Raw genomic sequence first — 18,409 nt, 5'->3', positions numbered from 1 at the left:
AGCGCTTGACAATTTGTGTGGCAATCAAACACACATTTATACAGTGTCATCCAGACTTAAACCCCATAGAAACTGTGTAGAGACTTGAAGCTCAGATACCAAACAAGAAGACTTGAAGCTGTAACTTCTGCTAAAGGAGCCTCTACAAAGTACTGAACTCGGGGTCTGAATACTTCTGTAAAAGAGAGGTTGTTTCTGAAACCAAGTCAGGATGGGTTATTAATTGTAGACTGATGGGAAAAAAATGGAACTTGGTCCATTTAAAAAAATGATATCTATTATACAATGTGTGGAAAAGAATGTCTGAATACTCTGAGATCACTGTGTGCAATCGAGTAGTAAACAACAGGCAGTAAAGCCTACCTGCATTTGGGTTGACACATCCACTACTTTTCTTTAAAAAATGGACATAAATGAGCAATAATCAAAATGCCTTCTGGAGATGTCATGTAAACAAAGTAATGCCTACCATTCAGTGTTCATTTCATTTATGTTCTCCCTCTTAATGCATTTGAAAAGTCTTCTTTTAAATGTATTTTACAGTGGTGTCAAGTTTATCTCTGTTTACTTGCCAGTAGTATTTTTCATGGCCTACTGAGTGTAAAACTCATGGCTGGAATATACCTCACATCACCTGAATGAAATATCTACATTAATTATTTTTACATGTGTTGTATTATGATACAAATTTGTGTCTGTTCGCAGTTTCAAGCACATGCTGCGGTAGATGGGTCACTAAATGCTGAGCAGCCGATGGATATTATGGTGATTGTAATAGACCAGAATGACAACAAACCTGTTTTTGGTCAAGATACATTTCTGGGAGAAGTTCCTGAATCCTCACCAACAGGTACAGTGAGATACTTTCATTTATGATTGGATAAATATGTTACATTTAACAGAGAAGAGCTGGCAGTAATATTCTGTGGCAGCACTGACGTTTTTGTGGTCTTCTCACTTCAATTATTCACTGCTTTAGGTTTCTTATAGCTGTAAATTCTATTTAAAATGGGAGAATGAAAGGTTGGCAAATGGAATATCTCCAGAATGTAAACAATTATTAATAATTTGAAATGAAGCATACATGCTAAAAGATTTTGCAGATGAGTGTTTGTGGGTTGAGGTAGGTGTTGAGTAGAGTCCAGAAAAATGGGGAAGAATGAATCTGCAGAATATAGATGTAAAATTACATTTAGTTGACGCTTTTCTCCAAAGCGACTTACAATAAGTGCATTCAACCATGAGGGTACAAACCCAGAACAACAAGAATAGAGAAAGTGCTATATGTAAGTGCCATTTTAAGTGCTACTAAATTGTTAGTTTTAAAAATGTTATTTAAGGTATAGTCGGAAGAGGTGTGTTTTTAGTTTGCGGCGGAAGATGTGTAAACTTTCTGATGTCTGGATGTCAATGGGGAGCTCATTCCACCATTTAGGCGCCAGGACAGCAAACGGTCGTGATTTAGCTCGCAGTGAGGGAGCAACAAGCCGATTGGCCGAAACAGAGCGAAATTAAAAGTGTTCACGTTGTGACGCCTCTGTACTTAAATTCACATTTCTGAAAACCCCTTTGTGCAGGTTTTGAGGTGATAACGGTTGTGGCCATAGATCTTGACGAGCCGGGTAATGCCAATTCGGATATTCGTTACCGTATTCTGAGCCAGGATCCAGAGTTCCCCAGTGGCCCACTGTTTGAGATCAACCCAAACACTGGAGCCATCAGAGTCAATGCCCGTGGGCTAGACAGAGAGGTGAGGATTTTAAAACGTACTGTATTAGCATTTTACTTCAACTGTGCTAGCATTCATAATTTTAGATATGTTAGATTAGTATGAAGCCTCTGTTGATCTTGTAGTCACTTTACCATTTATAGGAGCTGTCTGTCATTGGCTGTCGGGTAGGGCTGTAAAGATGAACAGATCCATATTTGGGAATCAATATTTAAGATGCATGTGATTCCACTGATGAAACTGCAGATTCTGGGTTTCCAGGAGAAGTTGTTTAACATGGGTGGAACACAAAAACAAAGTTTGTTTTGCAGGTATTTGGACAAAGGACAGAGCAATGAGATTAGTATTACCTTTTCATCACTATGTCAGGCCTGGTATAGATTTAGTGTTTTATGATCAGAGAATGATAGCAGAGTGTTTAAGTTGTCCATTTGATGAGTTACACTAATTGTATGTCTCCCCAACAGAAATACCCAAATCACACTCTGGTGATAGAGGCAGCAGACATGGAGGGAAACGGGTTGACTGGAAATGCCAAAGTAATCATCACTGTAACAGACAGCAATGACAACCCTCCAGCTTTCACTCTGTCCTCTGTAAGTAAAACATACAAACAGTTCAATCACAGCTTTGCAAGGATGTCTACTTGTCACCAAGCAGTGTGCTTTTTTTCTTTTTCTTTTTTCTTCTGTCTGAAAAACAGTACAGTGTTTTAAAAATGATTAGGAAATCAACTGTAAATCTGCAGCCATCATGCAGACATGTAGTACAAGTACAAACATCTTTACAATCACAGCAAGTCACCTGGGCTTGATGAACATTGACTTCATACATGGTCAACTGTAAGGCTACTGCTGGAGAACGTAGCTGATCATAATCTTTTTTGGTGATGAGCAACAAACAATGATTGTTTTCCATTTTATCGGATCTCAGTTTAGGTTCTGAATGTCTATGACATGATTGGATAGTAATTCTTTTACATTTATACTTTTCACATGTGAGAACAAATCAAATGGAAACTCAGATATTGATGTAGGAGGGTATCTTTAAGAAATAAACCTTTATGTCAGGGAACTATACTTTTTTCAACATATCCCTTGCTTTCTCACAGTATGAGGCAACAGTACCAGAAAATAGAGTGGACGCTCTGGTCATTACGATGGCAGTAACAGATGGTGATGAGCCACATTCACCAGCCTGGAACGCCAAATTCAAGATTGTTGATGGTGATCCTGGAGGCCTGTTCACAGTCACAACAGGAAGTAACAAACACGAAGGGATCATTACTACTGCCAAGGTAGGACCTAAAGCATGAATTCTCAAACAAGCCACAATATCAAAGATTAGAGATATCTGTGAACACTTTTATTTGGAACACTACACCTATACTGGGTAGTTCCTCCCTCAACTCCACAAGATTATAGAAACTTTCCATAGAGATTCTGTTGAGAGTCTTTATGCTCAGTGTGGATCACGGTTGGGTTGATCCCTGGCTCCTCCAGTACGCATGCCTCTTTGGGCGAGACACTCTACCCTAAATGACCCTGATGGAGTGTGAATGCGATGTGATAGTATGTAGCTAGTTTGCATGAAGACGCACTAAATTAATGTGTGAGAATTTGATGAATTTGTATGATTTATAGTTTAAAGCCTTTTGAGTGGTCGTTAAGACTAGAAAAGCATCAAAAAGCATATAAATATACATGTACTCTTCTGTGACCTGTTGCAGTAATGAAGTAGCAGTGTTCAAGTGGCTTACTCTTTTAGAACAAGTTTGTGTTTTACAGCAGAACAAGATGTAAGATCGTTATCTGATAAATGAATGTACTGTTTCCTCCATCCAACCAGGGTCTTGACTTTGAAATGATCAGCAAGCACACTCTGTTGGTTGCAGTGGAGAATGACATTCCATTTGCTACTCCACTGCCCACTGCCACAGCCACAGTGGTGGTGAACGTGCAGGATGTCAACGAAGCTCCAGTCTTTGAACCAGTTGAAAAGTTTGTGTCCAAACCGGAGAACCTTCCTATTGATGGTGACGTGGTGCAGTACATTGCTTCTGACCCCGACATTGCACGCAAACAGAAAGTCATGTAAGAGAAAACTGAAGAAAATAACATGTTACTTTGAACATTTATCAAAACACATTAATCCCTGTTGCAGAAAATTAGACAGTACAGTTTAAAACACTGTTCACACTAGTTTCATGTGGGAGTGAAATATACGATGTGAGAAGTCCAGCTCGAGAAACAGATTTGTATTTAAAAGAGTAAGACACTAAAAGACAGCACAGTGATTTGTAATACTCACAGACAGGATTAAGGCTGCAACAACTAATTGATTTAATCAATCATAAAAATAGTTGGCAACTAATTTCATAATCGATAAATAGGGTCTGCCCTAATGCCCTGCACACACTGCAGCAATGTTTATCTTATAAAGATAATTGCACAAGAAGATGTGCAATTAGTTTTTCTAAATAAACTGCTAGAAAAGATGGAATGTAGGTTTGTCTTATCTGGTAAATAATCGCTTGATCAAAAATATAATTGGCAGATTAATCGATTTTCAAAATAGTTGTTGGTTGCAGCCCTTGACTGGATCTTGGTGTACAGCAATTACAGCATGACCTGTAGAAAACCACTCACAAGTACATCTCATCATCGTCCCGCAGTCCCAGTTCACACCTGTGACACTCGGATGTCTGACAGAGTTCCTGTTCAGACCTCTTCAATCCAGTGGCTGTTGATATCAAGTACATCATCTGTAGAGTGATGTACTTGATGTTGCTTTTGATTGAGGATTCACTTCATGCGATGATGAAACAAACATTATGGATATAATGTTACCTTGTTTTCCCGGATTTGTAAAAATGGCTTCACAATAAATAACTGAGCACTTAGTCAAAGAAATGTAAAATATGAAATGAAGCTAAATTGACCCCATTTCCAAGCAAAACGCAAAGAAGACTCTCACTATACTGTGATGAATTGAATATTGTTTAATTGACAAGTTATTTGAATGTCCCATTGTGAAGCTTGTTTTTGTGATGAGCTTGTTTGCATTGACCTCACATCATTTCTCTGACTGTCCAGGTATAAAATAATCAGCGACCCTGCGGGCTGGCTGAACGTGGCCAAGGACACAGGCCTGATTAAGGTGAAAAGCATCATGGACAGAGAGTCGCACTTTGTCAAGGACAGCAAATACACAGCACTCATTGGTGCATACGACAATGGTAGGTGTGACAATAAGCTTGATAATCGCTTCAGAAGAAGTTGTCTAACTATAGACTTGAGAATTAATTTTATTTTGCTCACCTGGTGTGTGTGTGTGTGTGTGTGTGTGTGTGATCTCACCAGATGACGTCCCGGCCACAGGAACTGGTACTCTGATTATACAGCTTGAAGACGTCAATGACAATGCACCCATAATTGAGGAACGTACAATAAAGGTGTGTTTCATTTCCCAGATGCTGAACAGTTGTCATGTGTTTGAGCACTTTTAATGCTGATGTAACTTAACATGGAGGAGTTTAGCTGTCTGGTGGAGAGCCTCTATACATATGAAACAAATAATTAAATGCCGCTGTTCTAAAAGTAGCCAAACATAACTGTTGTCCACTTAATTGATCAGCAAATTCAAATGTTTCAATATGACATTTTGTGTTTTCTCAGGTGTGTTACAAGGAATCGGCTCCTCAGCTGCTTTCAGTAACAGATAAAGATGGACCTGGCTTTGCTGCTCCATACAGTGTCTCTTTACAGGGCATGTCCAAGACCAACTGGACCGCTCGGATGAATGATTCCAGTATGTGCACTATGATACAGGCTTGTTGTTTTTTTATTTTTTATGTTTAACAGTTTTTTATTGGTGTTTTTTGGGTAATCAATACAATTATACAATTACACATCACAAATCTAATGGTTATACCCCTACCCACAATAAGACCATCTAATCTTTCTCTTGTAGTGGGCTTTGTATGCTCTCATAGTACGACAAGAAAGGGGTCCAGGTTCTCTCAAAGCTCTGTATGGAACCTTTCAGAGTATATCTGATTTTCTCCAGTTTCAAGAAAGACATGGTGTCTCTAATCCATCTGCTGAATGTGGGTGGTGTTTGTTCCTTCCATAAGAGTAGATAAGAGTAGTATCAGACGTCTGGCAAGCAGAGAGATGAAAGCTATGACAACATGGGCCCTCTCAGGAGGATTTTAAGTTGAATTAAGCTATGTCTAGCGCATGGGGATGATGTGTGTACTGAGTTTAGCGCAGCCTCCCACTGATCCTCTCTCATTACTTCCCCTAGGTCTTCTTCCCAAAGTGTTCTAGTTTCTTGCAGTGACTGGGGGGGAGATGTTGCAGATTTGCTTGTAAAGGACTGAAATTAAGCCTTTATGGTGCGGAGACAAAGTGAGAAGATTGTCATTTGCGTTATCTGATGGTAAATTTGGAAATGAAGCAATGTTTTTCTGCACAAAATGTCTTCCTTGGAGATATCTAAAAAAATATGATTTTGGCAGGTCAAACTTCTCAGAGAGTTGTGCGAATGATCCAAATTTGCCCTGAAAAAAGAGGCTAAGTGTGGAAGTAATGCCTTTTGCCATCCAGATTTTAAAAGCTGAGTCCAAGGTAGAGGGTGGGAAATTGTAATTATTGACAATTGGGGAGTGAATTGACATTGTAGACAGGCTGAAATGTCTTAAACTGTGACCAGATTCCAACTGAGTTAAGGACAATTGGGTTGGAGAAAAATAGGGTATGTGGGGTCGGAGGGGACGGAGCGCATAAGACAGAGCGCAAGTGGACCGGGCCGCCTGTGCACTCAAGATGTATCCAGGCCTCACTGCTGTCAGGTTGATAGTCCTCCATCCAGAACAATATTTTCTGGATATTACAGGCCCATTAATAATACATAAAATTGGGCAAAGCCAAGCCAGCAAGCCCTTTGGGTCTTTCAAGCGATTGCCTTTTAATCCTGTGTGATTTACCATTCCAGATGAAGGATGCTATGCATCGGTCCAAAGTTGTAAAAAATGTTTTCCTTATCAAGATGGGAATGTTTTGGAAGAGGTAAAGAAATTTTGGTAGCACAATCATTTTAATTAGGTTAACTCAGCCGACTAAGGAGAGTGGCAGGCTGGACCATCTCACCATATCTTGTTTACACTCTTCCAAGAGCACTCCAAAGTTCTTTATGAATAGCAGTGGAAAAGTGGGCGTGATTTCTACTCCAAGGTATTTAAATCCCTTCTTAACTACTTTGAATGGGAAATGTGATGGGGAAATTTGAGAGGCCGCCTGATTGAGAGGGAACATTTCACTCTTCTGGAGATTAATTTTGTAGCCAGATATTTTCCCAAACTGATTTAGAGTGTTGACAATTGAGGGAACTGCAGTTATAGGGTTAGATGTATATCAGGAGTCACTAACAGGCGGACCGCGGTCCGGGTCCGGACCCAGAAGCCGTCCCGTACGGACCCGGACCTACAGCCAAAACAAAAGGTTATGATTTAAAACCTGATGGGGCGCTTCTATTTGTAACCGGCGCAGCTTTTGTAGTCTTTACGGTAGTGGTTCAGCGGATGAGGAAACGCACAGACCACAATTGCATGCGAGTTAAGCCATCCCACGTGATACTACTCAGCCAATCAAGTCTGTGCATTCCAGGCGGTAAACATTGCGACTCTACAGTGCAGACAGATGAGAGAGTTAGAGGCAAGTTACACATGAAAAGACGGTAGAAAGAAAAAGAAAGATAGAGATACAGGGAGAGAAAACAAAGGGAGAGAAACAGAGGAGTGAGCCGGAGAAAGGGAGAGAAACAGAGGAGTGAGACGGAGAAAGGGAGAGAAACAGGAGTGAGACGGAGAAAGGGAGAGAAACAGAGGAGTGAGACGGAGAAAGGGAGAGAAACAGAGGAGTGAGACGGAGAAAGGGAGAGAAACAGAGGAGTGAGACGGAGAAAGGGAGAGAAACAGGAGTGAGACGGAGAAAGGGAGAGAAACAGGAGTGAGACGGAGAAAGGGAGAGAAACAGAGGAGTGAGACGGAGAAAGGGAGAGAAACAGGAGTGAGACGGAGAAAGGGAGAGAAACAGAGGAGTGAGACGGAGAAAGGGAGAGATACAGAGGAGTGAGACGGAGAAAGGGAGAGAAACAGAGGAGTGAGACGGAGAAAGGGAGAGAAACAGGAGTGAGACGGAGAAAGGGAGAGAAACAGGAGTGAGACGGAGAAAGGGAGAGAAACAGAGGAGTGACACGGAGAAAGGGAGAGAAACAGGAGTGAGACGGAGAAAGGGAGAGAAACAGAGGAGTGAGATGGAGAAAGGGAGAGAAACAGAGGAGTGAGACGGAGAAAGGGAGAGAAACAGAGGAGTGAGATGGAGAAAGGGAGAGAAACAGAGGAGTGAGGCGGAGAAAGGGAGAGATACAGAGGAGTGAGACGGAGAAAGGGAGAGAAACAGAGGAGTGAGGCGGAGAAAGGGAGAGAAACAGAGGAGTGAGACGGAGAAAGGGAGAGAAACAGAGGAGTGAGCCGGAGAAAGGGAGAGAAACAGGAGTGAGATGGAGAAAGGGAGAGAAACAGAGGAGTGAGACGGAGAAAGGGAGAGAAACAGACGAACAAAGTGGGGGAGTGGGATATAAGAGGGGAAGAAAGTGATTCTAAAACTGTTCAATTGTTAAGATGTGTTGAGATTTATTATCTGTAAAATTGGTTGAGACTTTTGAGTCAAGATGTGAAACAGAAAAAGGGAAATTCAAGCTTTTGCTCCCTTTATTTTATTTTTCTCAAGTTAAGCCCTTTATTTGAACATGCAGAATTTTCACATTTTATTTATTTTCTCTTATTTTGAAATGCAGCCCTACTTTTATTTAGTTAATGAGAGAACATTATACATATCTGCAATCATACATATATGTTCAGTTCTATGTTACATGACAATAAATATTGTCCAAAAGTTTTTGAATCGTACTGAATTCATTTGATTAGACAGTCAGGTATTTAGTACATGCAGATGTTGATACAACTACTCGGCTACTTAAATATATATCACACTAAATAGTTAGACATTATGATCTTCCGGACCTTTGCTTCAAGAAATTTTCTCTAACTGGACCTCTTTAAATTTTAGTTGAATACCCCTGATGTATATAATAGCAAGTCATCTGCATAGAGGGATAACTTGTGAGTAAGTCCACCTCGCACTATGCCTGAAAACTCATCCGATTGCCTAAGGGCAATGGCTAACGGCTCTATTGCAATGGCGAAGAGGAGGGGCGACAGGGGACAGCCTTGGCGGGTGCCTCTACCCAGGGAAAAATATTCAGTCTGCTGACCGTTGGTAACTACTGCGGCTAAGGGTTGAGCATATAAAAGTTTTATCCAGGATATAAAAGCTTCACCAAATCCAAATTGCTTGAGCACTGAGAACAGGTAGTTCCATTCAACTCGATCGAACGCCTTTTCGGCGTCAAGTGAAATCAACATTTCAGGAACAAGGGCTGAAGGGGAATACACGATATTTAGGAGTCTTCTCAAGTTTGAGCTAGAGTGTCTATTTAAAATAAAACCTGTTTGATCTTTGGATATTATGTGTGGTAGTAACTTCTCCAGTCTAGCGGCTAGGATTTTAGACAGAATTTTATAATCGCCATTCAGTAAAGAGATAGGGCGATAAGAAGCGCACTGTAGTGGGTCTTTACCTTTTTTAGGGATAAGTGTAATAGCAGCTTGTCGTAGGGTTGGTGGAAGCTCTTCAGACAAGGATTCATTAAACATGGCCACAGCAGTGGGGATAGTTCAGGTGCAAATTTTTTATAGAAGTCTGAGGTAAAGCCATCTGGCCCAGGTGTTTTATTGCATTTTAAAGATTTAATAGCTTCTAAGATTTCTGTGTTTGAGATCTCTCCCCCAAGTGGTGAATTGTGCTCCGGAGGGATAGAGGGAAATGTGAGTTTGTCAAAGAAGCTCTCAATTTTTGGGGAGTTTTCATCTTGTTCAGAGCTATATAGGTCACTGTAGTATTGTTTAAAGACATTGTTAATCCCCAAATGGTTGGTCATGATCTCACCATTTTCGCCATGGACCTTAGGTATGAGGCGAGAGGAGGCGGATTGGCGGGCTTGTTGGGCTAACAGTTTGCCAGCCTTATCACCAGATTCATAAATATTATAACGGGCCCTGGTGAGTAGATAAGTGGCTTTGTCTGTGGTCAGTGTATCGTATTCTGTCTGCAAGCGCAGCCTTTCTTTATAAAGACTTGGAGAGGGGGATGAGGCGTATTGTTTGTCAATATCAGCTAAGGCTTGGGAGATGGTCTCAAGTTTGGCCATTCTTGCTTTTTTTATTCTGGAGGAGTACTCAATTATCTGCCCTCTAAGGAACGCTTTAAGCGCCTCCCATATGGTTGAGTGGGACACATCTGGGGTAGTGTTAGTTTCTATAAAGAAATTAATCTGGGAGGAGATGTGATTTACAAACTCTTCATCAGCCAATAGAAGTGGGTTAAGCCTCCAATGGCAAGAGGGTCTGAAGCAATTGGGCAAGCTCAGTTGAAAGGATAGAGCGCCATGGTCTGAGACAGAAATGGAGTGGTATTGGCAAGAGTCTGCATTGCCTACTAACCTGTTATCTATCAGAAAATAGTCAATACAGGTGTAGGTATGATGGGCACTGGAGAGGAAGGAGAAGCCTTTTTTATTGGGATATTTAAATCTCCAAATGTCTGAAAGACCAGATTGTGCACAAAAACCATTGATGACCTTGGCTGATTTGGTGAGAGCCTGAGGTCTAGCTGAGGATCTGTCTAGTGTGGAGTTGAGCACACAGTTAAAATCGCCTCCTATTATCAAGTTGTAATTGTTATGGGCAGGTATGGCAGAAAAGAGTTTAGTAAAAAAGTTGTGGTCATCAAAATTTGGGGCATAAACATTGACAAGAATTACAGGAAGATAGAATAACTGACCAATGACAATGATGTATCTCCCAATGGTGTCGGCAATCACCTCTTCTGCTTGAAATGCAATATCTTTGTGTATAAGGATTGCGGCCCCTCTGGCTTTGACGTTAAACTGTGAGTGGTACAGTTGTCCAACCCATCTTCTTTTAAGATAACTGACAGCATCAGTTTTTAAATGAGTTTCCTGTATAAATGCAATATCTGCCTTTAGCTGCCGGAGATAGGATACTATTTTCTGTCTTTTCACTGGGTTATTTAGTCCTTTTGCATTAAGTGAAACACACTGTATGGAACGACACTGAGTGTTAACTCTAGATGTCATTTTGTCTAGCACAGGAAATGAGGTTTGAGATCAATTGAGAGTTGTGGGAAGCCATAGTGAAGTGAGATGATGGCGAGGGGTGAGGGTAATGCACAGAGAGGAGGGAGAGGGGGGAAATAAAAATACAAATGAAAATAAAAATAAAAAGGCTGGGCTGAAAAACTTGCTTTAGCAAAAAGCACAAAGAACACGTGCTACCTATGCTTAAACTCTACACTCTGTACTCTGTTATTACAGAAAATATGTTTTTCATTAAAAGGGTATGTGCACAACGCAAAGTCACTACGAATAACACCTTTTAAGAGTAGCAGGAACAGTAGGAGGAACAGTTTGCGGGTGGCGTGTGCCACCCTTTTTAGATTTTGAAAGATAAAATAGCCTAACTATGAAGATATAGTATAAAATAGTCTATTTAGCCTCTTAAAAAATGTAGTACAACATAGGAAGGGAGAAAAAGCGTTTTTCAAGCATCTGTACATAAAACGAAGTTAAACGACCAAAATGAAGTCACATTAACATAGTAGGCAACCAAACTTGGCATATAACTAGAGCATTTTCTTAACTTTTTAAAAAAATCCAACAGGGCCTTTTATGCATCACATAGCAGTCAAGGTAAAAAGAAGAATGACCATTTATAATGAAAGTTGACTAATGTTGTGCAATAGTAGGTATACTTGATGTTGGCTAATTATTAATAATCATAAAATACGATTATTAAAATAATAAAATTATTTATTAAAATAATAAAATTATTAATTAAAAACAATAAAGTTATAAATTAAGAATAATGAAATAATTAATGAGAAACAATAAAATTATCAATTAAGAATAATAAAATTTGTAATTATAATTTAGGCACCACCCTGGTATCAGGGACCAACAATCAATCTGTAAAGATCAGTCTCATAAAATCTCAATATTTACTATTAATGATTGTAAAATGAACAGTGAAGGTTAAAGTTCAAGCACTGGCTATCATGTTGTAGCTGTATTCACATACATATGCACAAATAATCACAAAATACCGGTACTTTAAATACAATAGAATTTATTAAAGATAATACCATCAATGTTAATTAATGACTATTATCCTAACAAGAATCCACTATATCAAAGATCACAACACTAGCACTTAACACGATTTATAACACACTTGTAATACCTATGTGTGTGTGTGTGTGTGTGTGTGTGTGTGTGTGTGTGTGTGTGTGTGTGTGTGTGTGTGTGTGTGTGTGAGAGAGAAGGGGGAGTCAAGATGGCGTACGAAGTCACGGGGGATGACGTATTACTGAATTTAAGATGGCGGTCTAACCGCGTGGTGTCGTGTTACTGAATTTAAGATGGCGGTCTAACCACGTGATTTGACGTAGGATCGAATTCAAGATGGCGGTCTAACCGCGTTGTTTGACCAACAGGAAATGGAGAACAAAGGGATACTTTGGTCTATCTCGTGGTTCAAAGCGCCGAATGGCGTCGAGATGCGATCGCACTCTCTAAGTCCCCGGACAGGTATAACACGTGAATTATGTGGATGCAGGTCGGAATGTGTGTGCAGGCGGGTTTAGGAGAAAAGAGAGAGAGAGAGAGAAAAGGAAACATGCAAAGAGTGATCAGAGAAGATCTCAAACACCGCCAGAGACAACTTTGCAGGGACTCTACCACTCGGTACCCAAGCGGACAAACTAAGATCCGTCCAGCTGTGTACCGATCTTTTAATGGGTTAAAATCTCCGCAAAATGAGTCTGACGATCACACAGTGCGGCGCTATAGCCGGAAACGCAGATTCGTCACGGCGCGCTGGCACAAAACAAAGGGACTCGGCGGTCCTACAGAAATATACACTCAAATAATAACACGCTAATGTTTAAACTAGTCTCTGCCCAGACATAAGCCTCTTACTTGTTGCTGGTCCGCGGTTCGTTGATGCGCGAGCGGCGCGTTCCGGGAAGACAAGTGAATTTGTGTTCGTGGCCTCTAGAGCAGCTGATTTGCGCGGTGGCAGCGGGAAACGAGCTGGGCCGGATAGGAGAGAATTCGTCTCGTTCTCCTGGGCGAATGTGTCCTGCCCTTCGTGCGAATGTTCTTGCTCTTCTGGCAAATGGTCTTGCTCTTTGGGGCGAATGGTTCTTGCTCCTGGTGCGAATGGTTCTTGCTCCTTGTGGCGAATTTTACGTGCCCTTCTGCAGGTATGAACAGCTGAGGAGCAGCTGTAGTTGTGGATCCAGAAAAAGTCTGGGGAACTCGGCCGGGGAGTGAAAGACTTTGCCACGGTTGTTTCAAAAATAAAGCTCAGGTAAAAAAGGGAAGTTCACAAAAATAAAAGGGAATGAACTTAAGTTAAAAATAAAAATACAAACGTTTGGTGGTTGCTCCCTTAGGTGTCTGGATCATCTGGAGGAACCGGGAGAGGTTCTGGTCCTATCTTCAGTGCACGGGAAAAATGAATTGAGGGGGTTCTCTGTATTTATTACCTGAGAAATGTCCGGCCTCCCTCCAGGGGGGGCCGTGGGGTTTGTTGGCTCTCAGCCAATGGAAGGCCCGAGTTTAAACTCGGGCGGCGGTCAAAAAAACATGGAGGCCCCAAAAGCATTCTGGGGGTTTTGGCCTCATGTTAGAGACGAACTCTAGTCAGGCTTCTCAAATGTGTTGTAGGCCTCTCCTTTGTCCTGGGCTCGATCCCAACACTAATATGAAGTCCTATGGAGTAAGCTACGGTCAGAGTTCGTATAATAAGATGCATCTGGAGTTAGCTTACTCACCCACGCTATGTTTCAGCCTGCGTGGAAGTATCCCAGCCCTATTTGCCTGTACGTCTTTCCACAAACAAGACAGCTTCGTCGGGGGCGAGAAAAACAAGCTTCTCCTGTCTGTCCTTGTCGGTAACCTGGAGCTTGGCAGGGAACAGCATCCTGTAGTTGAATCCAGCATTTTTAAATTGCGACTTCACTGGGATAAATGCAGCTCTCTTCCTGGAGACTTCAGCGCTGAAATCCGGGAAAAAGTGAATTTGTGATCCGCGGAAAGAAACGGAGGTGGCCTCTCTTGCTAGCTTCAGAATGCGTTCCTTGGTCTGGAAGTGATGAATTCGCACGATGAGGGGACGTGGTTTGGAGTCAGCTGGATTCTTCCTGACCATGGCGATCCGATGAGCCCTGTCAGCGATCGTTGAGGTAGGGAAAGCCTCCACACCAAATGTTTCTCTCAGTAATGTGTCAATGAATGAAGTGGGATGCAGTCCTTCACCTTTTTCAGGCAGTCCTATTATGCGAATATTGTTTCGCCTGGATCGATCAGCTCTTCGTTGTCTTTTGAGAGCGCTGCACAAGAGGATTCAAGTCTCTCAAGTCTTGTATGCATGTCGTTGTGCGAGGTTTCCAACTGTTGAATGGTTTCGTGGTGTTGGTCGATAATAGCTCTCTCAGCCTACAGTTGAGCAGAAAGTTTTGCTATAATGCGTTCCTTCATGGACGTTAGCAATATCTGGCAGGGTTAGCAGGTTGCTAGCCTCAGAGTCCGGTTGTTCCGCTAGCTTATCTGTGTCGGCTTGTTTTGTCTCTTTATCTTGTTGGTCTGCCGTGTGGCCTGTTTTTCTATTCGTCTTTTTCATACTCTAAAGTCAGCGTTAGCACCAATAGTTGAATGGAATTAAACGGATTAAAAAAGGATTTTGACCGAATGTGAACAGAGTATTCCCGGCTTGCGACCTACTTCGCCATGCGTCAAACAGGCTTGTTGTTTTACATGTTTTTAGATTGTTGTAAAATAAACCCACAAATGTAACTTGATCAAGAAAGGGACTACACTTTTCTACCATGTGTCAGTGCTTTTAGTGCTGTTCTATTTCATGATAACTGATGGAATTTATCAAACACTTCTTCCTCCCAGGCTGTGTACCACGCAATGTAAGCTCCAAAATTTGAAATACTTTCAGGTCAGATGCTTTAGTATAGATTTGAAATTGACTTCTGAGGTTTGAATGATTAAAGTCGACTGAGGAGGTTATTCTGAGCATGAGGGTGAGCAGTTCCAGAGAAGAAGACCTCATCCTATTTACAATGTAGCATGTTTGTTATGGTCAATGTGTAGCTTAAAGCAATTGGTGGGAACAAAATGAGCGCTGCTTTGGAAATTAATCTGGAATTAGATTAAATGAAAGATTCCTGAGATATATATATATTGACATGGAATAATGCAGGGGTTATAAACTACACTTTCTTCTCATTTCTTCTTTGTTGCAGAAACGGGCATCGTACTTAATTTAGGCACTGAGCTGGAAAGTGGAGAATACACTGTGGTCCTGAGGGTTACAGACAACGATGGCATGGAGCAGGACAACACCGTCCAGGCCACAGTGTGTGACTGCACAGGTGAAATCGTGTCCTGTTCAGGGCGAATTGCCGGTGGGAGCAGCCTGCCCATGATTCTTGGAATACTGGGAGGCATCCTGTTGCTGCTCAGTGAGTCTTTGATTCTAGTTCAATTTGAAAAGATTTATATCAAAATTCTAGGGACTGTAGGTGAGAACATTAACATGTAACTCAAAGAAAAGCTTTGAATCTCAACCTGCAGCCGTGTGTTTCTGGTGATGTGATCATTTGTTCTGTATGACACAGGCAGCAGGAGAAGCTATGACTGTTTCAGTAATTCATGCAATGTTTGCTCTTCATTTGGGCATCAGAACATTTGTTATATAGGACCTGACAGCCTCCAGTAATGGACAAAGCTGGTGAAAATATGCTTTTGTTGGGAACAATTTAAGGTGATGGATTAATCCACATTTGATGTGATTTGAAGCGATATGAAAAGTATACAACATGTCCTTTTGAAATGGTTGGTCCAGTAGTGACCATGGTGCTCTCATCACTTTACCTTCACTTTACTTTCTCAGCTAACACCTGGTGACCTAATCATGTGGGTGTGTTGAATTAACCTCTGTGCTCTTTGTTCAGTGCTGGTGCTGCTACTACTGCTGTTTGCGAGACGGAGAGGAGGAGAAAAGAAGGAGCCTCTTCTGCAGGACGATGATATCAGAGACAACATCTATTACTATGACGAGGAGGGAGGTGGAGAGGACGATCAGGTAAAGAAAGATGCAGGTTTGGTCTAATTTCTTAATCAGTCTCCGGTCACGTGATTCTTTAAATAATCAAAGTAGCACATCAAAAGGTAAGGATACACTTCCAACCAGCTAATCAATACAGCAGCGATGAAGGCTTGGAAATAATTGAACATAGTCCCTTCTGTGATGTAACAGAAATCAAAGCAAAACCCTGACATGTATTTTGTGTCAGGACTATGACCTGAGTGTTCTCCACCGTGGTCTGGACAACCGGCCAGAGGTGTTCAGGAACGACGTGATGCCAAACTTCATGCCGGCTCCTCAGTACCGGCCTCGCCCTGCCAACCCAGAGGAAATTGGCAACTTCATTGATGATGTGAGTCAAAGCTTCTCCAAACATATTCATAACATCTTATATAGGTTGATTATTACTGCTTTGATAGAATGAAATCATAATTTATAATTTCACTCAGGAGCATTTTCAAAACTGTTTCAGTGATGAACAATATATTCTGGTCAGCACAAGATGTTAAAAAACTTGCCCTTGATGCTCATTTTGTTTCCATGTAATGTACATGGAGATGTTTTTGTCATAATGTGATTTTTCTTTTGTTTATAAATAGATGAATACTTGTATCATCTCACCCACTATATTCTGCAGTGTTTGTATATTAAAGTTGGATTCTATAGAGTGACAATCTACTGTTTATCCCCTGCTCCCCTCTCAGAATTTGAAGGCAGCCGACAATGACCCCACAGCGCCCCCCTATGATTCCCTGCTGGTTTTTGACTATGAGGGCGGTGGCTCTGATGCAGGAAGCCTCTCCTCACTGAACTCGTCGAGCAGCGGAGACCAGGACTACAACTGCCTGAACGAATGGGGACCCCGCTTCAAGAAACTGGCAGACATGTATGGCGGAGGAGAGGATGATGATGATATGCTGTAAATGTACCAAAGAACAAACAATATGTTAAGGTGGATGCACGTATGGCTGCGTGAATGTTAGTTTGATCGACACATGGACTGATAAGTGAATGCATCCCAGGGAAACTACTCTCAGACAGACATCAGTCGGCTCTCAAATGTTGTTTTTTCTTTGTGTGGATTGTGGTTTACCTTACAGTGCAGTCCCATCAGCAGTTAACAGCCACCGCTCAAAGCCAGAGGATGTTGTTTTTGATTTTTTTGTACAGGAGTTCCCCATTTTGAATGGTTAAGCTCAGTCTGTCTTTTAGATCCCTGTTTGACCTCTAGGCTAAAGACTAAATCTGCTTTGTTTATTCTCTGTTCACTATGTTCCGGAGCCACCTGTTCAGTCTGAATGTGGATTTATGGATTTAGATGTATTAGCCTGCCGTTATGCTGGGTGATACTGGACACACACATTCTTGTAGTTGCACTGGTAACGTGTGTAAATTTGGCAATTTATGGTACTTTACATTTTTTTCTATGTAGTTTGCACCACTGCTACAATTACATGTCAGTTTTGTATTTCTGTTTGAGGAATGAAATTATATATAATCAAAGCAAAATCCAGGTAGCCAGCCAACTGTGGTCAATGAGTTATCAATAAATGCTTTTTAAAAATGATTGGTAAGTATCTGTTCAATAGACAACTTTATTACATTGCAATGTCAAACTTTGTATAGTTAACTCCAAAGGTACTTTATTACAAACTGTTGATTTTGAATTTTTATAAAATGTCTTAATACAAAGATACATTTGTGAATGGTCTTTATTTAAACAAGAACTGTGGCTGACCGGTGCATAAGCAGAGCAGACGTGTGAAGTAGAAACCCCCACACTGTTATCAAGTAGTGTAGACAGTGTGCTGATGATACTCATTAGTATCCTGTTTCACGCCATGTGAAAATTAAACCACTAGTGCAAAACAACGGTTCCTCTTCCAAAATTCCCTAAAAGTTCAAATTGGCAGCTGTTGAGGATGAGAAAGCTACAGTTTTTTTTTATAGTCAGCTTTTTGACTGTTATGAGTTCACCATCCAGACAGGTGTAGTGCACCTCATGTTGCCATTCTCAGTGTGAAAATACTTGCACATTTAAAATAACCGAGTATGAAATGCATGTGTTGTCCCAAACTGAGACAACACATGTATTTAAAGCTGCTTTTCAAAAGCAATAATATCTGTATGTGGGATCCACTTGAGCTGAACTGGGAACAGGTTCAACACCAGTGTTCCTATCCCCTTGGTGCTACGTGTTGCACAACATACAGCAATTGTACAGCAAGTTTTCTCTTCAGGTTCATACCACAGAGATGTGCTGCTGTTCCATGTGAACATGTGTCTGGCAGATCACTGCTTCTAGTTATAAAACG

At 41.2% G+C, this 18,409-nt stretch overlaps 1 protein-coding gene across 1 annotated transcript in view; it reads left to right on the top strand.

Moving 5' to 3' along the window:
* The window catches only part of LOC117775290 (B-cadherin-like), a 30,817-nt gene extending 13,029 nt beyond the window's left edge, over positions 1–17,788 (top strand). Inside the window, exons 6-17 of the mRNA XM_034608302.1 lie at positions 706–850; positions 1,578–1,750; positions 2,197–2,325; positions 2,841–3,026; positions 3,578–3,822; positions 4,825–4,967; positions 5,092–5,183; positions 5,407–5,539; positions 15,250–15,468; positions 15,961–16,091; positions 16,303–16,446; positions 16,799–17,788. Coding sequence (XP_034464193.1) covers positions 706–850; positions 1,578–1,750; positions 2,197–2,325; positions 2,841–3,026; positions 3,578–3,822; positions 4,825–4,967; positions 5,092–5,183; positions 5,407–5,539; positions 15,250–15,468; positions 15,961–16,091; positions 16,303–16,446; positions 16,799–17,017 — 1,959 coding nt within the window. The 3' untranslated portion in view covers positions 17,018–17,788. The remainder of the gene's footprint in view (positions 1–705; positions 851–1,577; positions 1,751–2,196; positions 2,326–2,840; positions 3,027–3,577; positions 3,823–4,824; positions 4,968–5,091; positions 5,184–5,406; positions 5,540–15,249; positions 15,469–15,960; positions 16,092–16,302; positions 16,447–16,798) is intronic.
* Positions 17,789–18,409: the final 621 nt, after the last annotated feature.

Source organism: Hippoglossus hippoglossus, chromosome 15 (genome assembly GCF_009819705.1).
Source record: "Hippoglossus hippoglossus isolate fHipHip1 chromosome 15, fHipHip1.pri, whole genome shotgun sequence".
Taxonomy (NCBI): domain Eukaryota; kingdom Metazoa; phylum Chordata; class Actinopteri; order Pleuronectiformes; family Pleuronectidae; genus Hippoglossus; species Hippoglossus hippoglossus.
This window is presented reverse-complemented; position numbering and strand designations above follow the sequence as displayed.